Raw genomic sequence first — 10,443 nt, 5'->3', positions numbered from 1 at the left:
TATATCATAATATAATAATATGAAGGAAGATAAAGTCAATGCCATTATAAAAGTGTAAATTATATTAAACAAAAGATTGTTTTACATAGAGTCACCAAAGCCCTTAGCCACAAGTTGGCTAACCGAGCACCCACTCTTTCAACTGATTGGGTACATGATTACTTCGATAATTGTTGTAATTTCTGTTGTTCACATATTGAGCTTGCTCCACAATCTCAAATCCATCCGCAGAATTTACGGCAGTCGCTAATGATGCTGTCTCAGTAGAACTTTGATTCCCTTTGGTCAGTGCAGCCAACTGTGTAGAAATAGTAGCCATCTGAGCAGTCAAAGAAGTGAATGCATCAACCTCATGAATTCCAGCAGCAGGCTTCCTTATTTCAAATCTCTCACTTGGCCACTAATAACTGTTAACAGTCATTTGTTCAAGCATATCATAAGTCTGTGCAGGAAATTTAGAGAATATTGAACCTCCAGCTGCAGCATCCACAGAAATACGAGTTGGCCCATTCAAACCATTGTAGAATAATTCGATCTGTTCCCAGTCCAGAAAATTATGGTTTGTACACTTTCTCAGAAACTCCTTGTACCGCTCCCATGCTTCATACAACTGCTCAAAATCTTGCTGTTTGAATGTAGGTGATCTCTATTTTCAACTGAGCAGACTTGGCAGGCGGGAAATACTTAGCCAGAAATTTGGAAGCCATATCATCCCATGTAGTGATGCTCCCAAGAGGTAGTGACTGCAACCAACTACGAGCATTGTCCCTAAGAGAGAACGGGAACAATCGTAGTTTGATGGTGTCCTCAGTAACACCATGAATCTTTACTGTGTCAGCAATCTCTAGAAAAGTACGCAGATGCAGATTTGGATCTTCAGTAGCTGCACCCCTGAACTGATTCTGCTTCACCATATTAATCAGAGCTGGCTTCAACTCAAAATTATTCGCAGTGATGCTCTGCCGAGCTATCCCAGAATAATGTGTATTGATCACCGGTCGAAAGTGATCTCTGATCGGCACCTGAGCATCATTGACAGCTCTTTCCCTTTCTTCAGTCATTTGTTGCAACTCTTCTCTTCTAGATTTTCTCAAAGCTTTAGCAGTTTTCTCAATTTTCGGATCAAAGAGCAGTGAGTCGTAACTTTGGCTTTTTCGCATAAACTGCATAGAAAGGAAAAATTTATAATTAGAACCAACAGAATAAAATAAAATTCTCTAAATCAAAATTAAGACTAATTAGCACAATTTAATATAAATCAAATAAAATTCAATCCCCGGCAACGGCGCCAAAAACTTGTTGCGTGTTTTTTGCTCGCAAGCACACGATGTCAAGTTATAATATAGGAATTTAAGTCCAGATCGTTCCCACGGAGAATGAATAAATGATATTATATAAAATATTTGCAACTAATAAAATCTTAATCCTATGTAGAGCTACGAAAATGGTTTGATTTTTATAAAACTAAAATTTGCAAGAAATAAAATTAAATAATCACGAGTTCACGAGAGAAAATTCAATATGCGATGAATGCTAGAGGTTCGACTTCACTTGACTGTACACCACAATTTATTTCTAATTATTGTTCCATTATAAAATCTTCTAGTTTATTAGCCAAGAATCCCTATTATTTTCTACTACCTCTCTCGAGTGTCAAGCAGAAATTCTTATTCAATAACAAACTTAATATCTCTATCAAAGTTCAATTATTAAATCCGGTAAATAGCACAAGAATTCTTCTAATGACTTCTATGGAGTTATATGCCTCTCGAACAGTATAAACACCAAAGATGTATTTTCCTATGTCGTATTCAAAATCTCCTCTCTCGAGTGATAGACTCTAAATAAAATATCATTCAATTTATGGCCAGTAAATTGAAAGCATTAAGATCAGAAAAACACAAATAAACTGTGCGAACACATTTAAATATATAAATCAAAATATGTCAATCATGGTTTCCAGTCAAGATCCGTCTACCTCTAGACTAAGAAATTAGTTCATAACGCAATTTAAAATCAAACAACACATGTTTTTCCAACAATCCATAAACTAAGAAAAATAGAGTTCAAGAAGAAACAAGAACGAATTAGAATTAAGCTTTTCCGTCGCCGGATGCCACCGTCTTCCATCTTCGTACCGAATTCTCGAGCTCTTGTGCACTTCCAAACTCTCAATAGTCGTCCTTATGCTCTGAAAAACTCTCTAAACCCTCGTATCCTCCAGAATAAGTCATAAAATCCCTTTTAAAACTCGATCAAGACTTTCCAAAATTTTGAACACTGCGCAGCGCTGGAGCGCTCAAAAGACGGCGCTGGGGCTCTCTGGACATGAATTTACGGGCGCTGGAGCGCTAAAAAACTAGAGCTGGGGCGCTACTTGTTCTTCCATTTCACCATCTGCACAACATTTTTGTAAAAATCATAACTTAAGTTCTAGCCGTCGGATCGAGCTGAAATTTTGACAGCAAATTTAAAACATCCTAAACTTTAATTTGAACGATGGAGATCGGAATTGGATGATTGTAACATTCCCAGTAATGTTTTGAAGTTTGCTGTCCCGTAATTTGGCTTTCCGCTTCTTCTTGCTACTTTTCTTCAAATCCTTGCAACTCACAAAAACAACAACAAATACGCATAATATTCACTCGATACATCACAAAATCCAAGTCAAATCATATATAAATTAAGTGCATAAAATGCACTTATCAATAACCATCTAGTGATCCATGTTTGGATAGCCGCTCCGGAGCTCATCCCGAAGAGCATATCCCGTATAATCATCACAAGACACAAAAATCATCAAAATATTTTTCCATTTAACATAGCATTCACCTTATCATATCATTTCGTATCATCGTAAAATCATGCTCATAAAACTTCTCGTGATGCTAACATGCTTACAAGCTTCAAAACATCTCATGAGAAATTAATTTTCAAGAGAAAGTCATATAAACATGCAATACATAACTTAACCGATCCACGTGAGGCATTCCGTCCATCTCGGACATCGAAAAATTGAAAATTTTTCATAAACATTCTTAAAAATAATTTAAAAACATTAAAATATCAAAAACATTATTTTTATGACCCAAAACACGTAAAAAGGGGTGGGAAATGCGAACAGACGGCGCGGCCAAAATGCGCAAGCGGTGCGGGCCCGCAGCCCGCACACAGGACTGCGTAAGTCCTGTGCAGCAGCACAGGCGCGCAGGCCTGCGTAGCCCATGCGCGGCCGTTCTGCTTCTGCAGTGCAGGCACGCCGACGCAACTCTTTTTCCGAACTTTTCTTTTTTTTTTTTTCTGCACTATTTCAAATCCCACAATGTTTTGGAACCCTTTTCCATCAAAATACCATTCAACACCTTAAAAACTTCAAAATAATTCATACCAAAACACTTAACAACTTCAAAGTTTTTGAATCAAAACCTTCCTTCTAACGTTTTCCCAAAAATCTGATTTCTTGCCTTCAAATCATTCAAAACTCAATAAACTTGAACCGAACACATCGGGAATGCTTCACGCATCACAATCAAGCAACATAATCATTAGTTTTTCATGAAACATGCATAGATCATCAATCAAACACATATGGTTTTACCTTGAAAATTTCTATAGTCTTGAATGAGTTTCAAAACAGCAAAAACTTGTCTTGATTCGGTTGTTTGGATTTAACCTGGACTGCATAACAATATAGCCTCGATAAATTTGAAAGATTTTCGCCCTAGCCTTGATGCAGCCTTTGAAGAGTGAAATAAAGAAAAGAGGAAAGGAGAACGGCGTCCAGAAATTTTGAAAAGAGAATGATGAAATTATTTTGATGCTCAACTAAATTATGACTAATGGGCTTGAGAGTTGGCCCATTAGTTGCAAATAAAATTTTTTTTAAAAAAAATTCAATTCTCCTTACCACAAAATACACTGCATCAACTTTGTATTTTAAACATAAAAATATTTTTCTTAACTTGTTTCAAAGGTTAGCCTCGTTCCTTCGGTTCAGAATTAAATACCAAACCTGAAAACTTTGAAAATATCATTACAACACATAAATTCTCAGGCATTAACATAAATCACATAATTAAACATAACATTTAAATATTTTAAATAACATGCAATAATTCACATAATTTAATTAATTTATCGTGATTAAGCTAGCAGATTTTTTGGACCTTACGACTCTACCTTCCTTAAAAAAATTTCGTCCTAGAAATTTGAGTTACCGAACAGTTCAGGATAGCGTGCTCGCATATCTTACTCGGTTTCCCATGTATCTTCCTCAACGAATTGGTTGCGCAATAGATCTTTCACCATCGGGATCTCTCTGTTCATCAACCTACGAACTTGTCTGTCCAAGATTTGAACATGCATATCCTCGTAGGACAGGTCTGGCGTCCATTCCACTGGTTCATGACGAATAACATGAGAAGGGTTCTCCACATACTTCCTTAGCATGGAGATATGGAAGACATTGTGTACATCCTCAAAATTTGGAGGTAGAGCTACTCGGTAAGCTCGAGCCCCAATTTTCTCTAGGATCTCGAAAAGTCCTATATATCTTGAACTCAATTTACATATCTTTCCAAACCTCATAACACCCTTCCATGGTGACACCTTAAAGAACACATGGTCACCTACTTCAAACTCAAAATCACTAAGCCGCTGATCGACATAACTCTTTTGTCGACTTTGTGCTGACAACATTCTATCTTTCAGTGTAAGGGAGTTCTACATCTCCTCCCATACAATGCCTCATACGGAGCCATGCGAATTGTTGCTTGATAACTATTGTTGTAGGTGAACTCCACTAAAGGTATTTTCGATTCCCAATTACCTCCAAAGTCGATCATACAAGCCCTCAACATGTCTTCGAGTATCTGAATTACTCGTTCTGACTGACCATCTATCTGTGGGTGGAATGTTGTACTGAAAGCTAACTTCGTTCTCAAACCTCAGTGTAAACTTTCCCAAAAATTCAAGGTAAACTTAGGGTCTCTGTCAGACACTATTCTCGCTGGAACTCCATGAAATCTGAAAATTTCCCGAATGTACAGCTCTGCATACTAATTCATCGAGAAATTATTCCTAACTAGAAGAAAATGAGGTGACTTGGTTAACCTGTCAACTATCACCCTAATCTAGTTCATCCTTCGCGGTGTAACTGACAATCATACCACGAAATCCTTAGTAACATCTTCTTACTTCCAGGTGGGTACATGCAACGGTTTCAAAAGCCCTGTCGATCTTGGATGCTCAATCTTCACCTGCTGACATGTCAAACATTCATTCACAAATATAACGATATCCTTCTTCATCCCTGGCCACCAATACAACGATTATAGGTCCTCAAACATCTTGGTGCTTCCTGTATGACGAGAATATGAAGCAGTATGTGCTTCAGTAATCACCTCTTGCCTTAGTGAATCTAATGCTGGCACCCACATTCTATCATTGTGATGAACAATTCCATCTTTGACGGTATACAGGGTACCACCCTTAGCTTCATCTCTAATTCTCCATGCCATCAACTGTTCATCAGAATCTTGACCTGCTCGAATTCTATCAAGAAAACTGGGCACTAATTTAAGGCTGATAGGTGCAAACCTCCATTGGTTTGGACACCTTCAAGTTCATCTGCGCAAAATCTGCAATTAACTCTTGTTGGATTGTCAATTGGTTCAATCTCGCAGACTTGCGACTCAGTGCATATGCTACTATATTAGCCTTATCTGGATGGTAGCTAATGCCACAGTTGTAGTCCTTCACCAATTCCAGTCATCGCCTCTGCCTCATGTTCAACTCTTTCTGAGTGAAGAGTACTTTAGGCTTTTGTGATCAGTGAAAATCTGACACCTCTCGCCATACAAGTAGTGTCTCCACAGCTTCAAATCAAATACAACTGCGTCTAACTCAAGATCATGATTCGGGTAGTTCTTCTCATGGAGCTTCATCTGTCGAGATGCATATGCTATTACTTTATCATCCTGCATCAAAAAATCTCCTAATCCACTCTTAGAAGCATCGATGTAAACCACAAAACGACATGTGCCTTCTGGAATTGCTAGCACTAGCGCTGACATCAGTCTTTCCTTCAACTCTGCGAAAATTTTCTCATACTGCTTTGACCAAACAAAATTCACACCTTTTCGGGTAAAAAATGTTAATGGTAGAGCTATCTTGGAGAAATCTTGAATAACTCATGTGGTAACCAACTAAGCCCAAGAAACTCCATATTTTTGTATCATTCTACAGAGTAACCCAATTTCGAACTGCTTCCACTTTAGACGGATCCACCTCGATTTCCTTAGCTGAAACTATATGACCCAAAAATTCAATTTGCTCAAGACAAAATTCTCACTTACTGAACTTAGCATACAACTGATTCTCTTTCAAAATCTGCAACACTATAGATAAGTGCTGACGATGCTTCTCCATACTGCGAAATTAGATCAATATGTCATCTATGAAGACTATGACAAACTGATCCAAGAAAGGTTGAAAAACCCGGTTCATCAAATCCATAAACACTGCTGGCGCATTGGTAAAACCAAACGGCATTACCAAAAAATCATAGTGGCCATAGCGAGTCCTGAATTCTGTCTTCTGCACGTCTTCATCCTTCACTTTCAGCTGGTTGTAGCCCGATCGCATATCGATTTTTGAGAACACCACCGCTCCCTATAATTGGTCGAACATATCATCTATCATGTGCAAGGGATATATGTTCTTCACTGTAACTCAATTCAGCTCTCTGTGGTCAATGCACAACCTCATTGACACATCCTTCTTATTAACAAACAACATCGGTGCAACCCATGACGATACACTCGGTCTGATGAACCCCTTATCCAGCAACTCTTGTAACTGATCCTTCAGTTCTTTCATCTCAGTCTGTGCTAATGTGCATGGTGCCTTAGAAGCTGGCTTAGTTCCAGGCATCAATTCGATCCCAAATTCGACTTCCCTGACTAGAGGCAATCCCGCAACATCATCGGGAAAGACTTCTGGAAAATATTTATCTACTTCCACCTCTTCAAGTTTTGGTCGCTGCAACTCCTGATCACTCGATAGGCTTGCTAGAAATCCTGTACATCCCTTACTCAATAGTTTCCAGGTTTTACCTGCTGAAATCACACACGTTGTGATCTTCTTAGACGCAACATAGAACACAAACTATTCCCCGTTTTGTACCTTCAGAGACACTGTTCTCCGCTTACAGTCTATGGTAGCCTCATGCTGAGAGAACCAATCCATCCCAAAAATCACATCAAAATCTGACATCTCCAAAACAATAAATTCTGCTCACAAATCTAGACTCTGCATCTGAATCTTACAATTTCTTACCACGCTGTTGTTCTTTAATTCCTCTCCTGAGGGCAATGTAGCAATCTGTATCTGGAATTAGGGATTAATTGATAATTAATCAAGTAATCATGTTTAGCTTAATTAAAACATGATTAAAAAATTCTAGATGGATTAACGGAATCCTTAAATGGATCTAGAATACTCAAAAATATATGGGGAATTTTCGAAGGTTCGGATGATCCAATGCAGTTTCGGAGGATCTGAACTAGGAACGGAGCCAAGGATTGGAAGCTCTGAAGAGTTTGGATGGTCCGAACTCAGATCGGAGGCTTCGATCTTGCATGGAAAGTTGTCCGAGATTAATACGTCATTGATGACATCACTGGGGTGACTTCGGATGATCCGAAGGAGGATCGGAGGATCTGAACTCATGTCGGCTGGCATCCTATGGAAGCTAGACACGTGGGTGGCTGAGGAAGTTTGGACGGAGGGTTCGGATGCTCCAAACTAGATCGGAAGATCCGATCATGGGATCGAACAATCCGAATGTCGTCTATATATAGGGGTGTCGAGGCCTCATTTCAAATCGCTCATCTCCTCTCTTCTCTCCCTAGAACTTAGCTTTGTAGTTAGATCTAGGGAATTCTAGGCGTCCTATTGGGATCCAGAAGTAGCGGAGTGATCTAGGTGTCGTAGCGGAGTTGTGCCTAAGTTTTGAAGCAGTCGCCATTAGTGGGCTGACGATGGACACATGTATAACTATGATCTCCTTAAATTATTTAAGAGTATGCAATAGCTTAATTAAGGCTTTTAGAGCTTATTGAATAATGCATGAGTATTTGCATTGTAGAGCAGATGTTAGGCTTGGAACCTAGAGGGAGACTGCTAGGACTGCCTTTAGTAAGGTACGCAAGTACTGACTGAGATGACCAACATGATAAATAATATATGTGTTGCATAAGTATGTGCTACGTGTTTTCCATATTTTACTGCTTTAGCACATGCATGATTTTACGTAAGACTGCTTTTAGTACGATGTGAGTCTAGACCATTTCCATCGGTGATGAGTTACTCCTTAAGGATTCATGTCTAGGGAGGCTCAGTCCCTGGTTTTGCTATCACTAGGAGCAACCATGATGGTGGAGTAGACGCTATAGTTGATGGGTAAATATACGAGCGACCCCGCGGACTTGCTATCCAGCACGACATTGTATATTCGTGGCGCCCTGAGCATACTGTTTTACCCATGTTTTAAAGTCACTTATGTGCTAAATATATTTTGTATATCATTGCTTCCGTATTGAGCGTAGTCGCTCACGTCCAGTATTTTATGTATGTCTGGATACCTTATTCGACGGGGAAGGTATATGTGTAGGATTGAGCACATAGGGCTAGGAGAAGCCAGCAACCAGTGAAGACAGCAGGATTAGCTGTAGGTTTTATTTAAGCTTATTCGATTGAGTTGTATAATCGAATTTGTTTAACCGGTTGTATTCTGCCGTTCTGCTTTTATTTAAGTCTTTTGCAGTGATTTATTTAATGTATGCTTAATTATGCTCTAAAATATGATTAGGTAGTGGATTCGGGTTGGGTCGCTACAGGCAACGAAACACAAAACCCCGAAATAGACTTCTCCAGAACAACTCCCAATTTTATCATAAAATTAACATAAAAGAATATTTAGCTCCCGTATCTATCAACACATTAGCAGGTAATTCAGCAATACAAATCATACTTATGACGATCGCAAAATCCGGGTCAACATGCTCGTGACTCATAGCAAAAACTCTTCCTTTAGTAGGCTCTTTAGATTCCGGGCAATCCTTGGCGAAATGTCCTGGCCTCTTGCAGTTAAAGAAAATATTAGTCCCCAACATGCACTGACCTGAATGCGGCTTCCCGCATTTTTGACATAAAGGCACATTTTCCGACTTTGGAGCATTGGCGTTCAACCGATTCTGCCCCTGGGGTCGCGCCTGATTGGGGTTCTGGTGCTGATGTTGCTGCGATCTCCTCTGAGCTGAAGCTTGGTACTGCCTCTTATGACTAGTCCCCTGCTGATCTCTCCCTTGGTAGACAACTCTCTTCGCCTGTGACTCTTTGATAATATCGTTCTCATCGACTGTTGCTTGGTAAGTGGTTGCCCCACTTACTCTGACATCACGGCGTATGGAGGCATTCACTCCCTCCATGAAATTCTTCAAATCCTCGGCGGCATTCCCAAAGATCATGGGCACAAAGTATCGCCCCCTTTCAAACTTCTTCACATATTCAGCAATGAACATGCTCCATTGAAGGAGCTCCAGAAACTCTCTGGTAATTCTGGTCCTGGTGCTGACCGTAAAATACTTTCCATAGAACACCTCTTTAACTCCGTTCCAAGTCAATGTAGTCATATCCACAGTAGAACAGGCTCCTTGCCACCAAAACCGTGCATCATCACGGAACATAAAGATATCACACCTCACCCGGTCTACATCGGTAAGCTGCATGTAGTAGAAAATGGTCTCCACTGACTGCACCCATTTCTCGGCTACAATGGGATCAGCCCCTCCTTTGAACTCCGGTGACCCTAAATCCTTAAACTGCTTAAAGATCGGGTTGGTTATAAGCTGCTGATTGTTGTTCCGGACGCCTTCTTGATCTTGGATTAACTGCTGAATCTGTTCTCCTTGGGCTTTAATCTGTTCTTGTAATAGATTCGCCAACCCAACCAAGAATTGGTTATTGTGGTTGTTCTGATCACCCTCATTGTTGGGATTCCCACGGTTAGCCATTTTCTTGATGTCCAACATAGTCCACATACTTAATTACGTTTTTAAACATAAATATGATACTTAAACATGCATAACTCTTAAATTACAACTACTATCATGCATCTTAAAAAATCCATAACATAAAAACTTACATACATGAAGACGAAGCTTAGGGTCATGGCGAGTTTGCATGCGTGCGATGAATCCCAGAGTGAACTGCTCTGATACCAAGCGATAACGTCCCAATTCAATATTGGAGCGTTACTCAAACATACATACTTAAAAAATATAAAAATTTGTGGAAAATTAAAAAACTTTGTGGAAGCATCAACTTTTTTATTAAATAAGCATACTAAAAGTGCACAAAATAATGGAAATCACATTCAAA

At 39.4% G+C, this 10,443-nt stretch overlaps 1 protein-coding gene and 1 non-coding gene across 2 annotated transcripts; one reads left to right on the top strand and one right to left on the bottom strand.

Moving 5' to 3' along the window:
- The first annotated feature begins 551 nt into the window (after positions 1-551).
- Positions 552-658, top strand: LOC140870135 (small nucleolar RNA R71). The gene has a single exon (XR_012147113.1). It is a non-coding gene; the product is annotated as a small nucleolar RNA R71 (small nucleolar RNA).
- Positions 659-4,248: 3,590 nt separating this feature from the next.
- Positions 4,249-10,076, bottom strand: LOC140861705 (uncharacterized). Its single transcript, XM_073264722.1, has 10 exons — positions 9,003-10,076; positions 7,339-7,389; positions 7,212-7,230; positions 6,820-7,115; positions 6,556-6,672; positions 5,848-6,110; positions 5,599-5,734; positions 5,403-5,522; positions 4,829-4,901; positions 4,249-4,688 (listed from the first exon to the last, which is right to left on the bottom strand). The coding sequence occupies exons 1-10, from the start codon at positions 10,074-10,076 to the stop codon at positions 4,249-4,251; spliced, it is 2,589 nt and encodes an 862-aa protein (XP_073120823.1).
- Positions 10,077-10,443: the final 367 nt, after the last annotated feature.

This window comes from Henckelia pumila, chromosome 4, assembly GCF_033568475.1.
Source record: "Henckelia pumila isolate YLH828 chromosome 4, ASM3356847v2, whole genome shotgun sequence".
Taxonomy (NCBI): Eukaryota; Viridiplantae; Streptophyta; class Magnoliopsida; order Lamiales; family Gesneriaceae; genus Henckelia; species Henckelia pumila.
The sequence above is the reverse complement of the archived record's forward strand: the minus strand, read 5'-3'. Positions and strand labels throughout refer to the sequence as shown.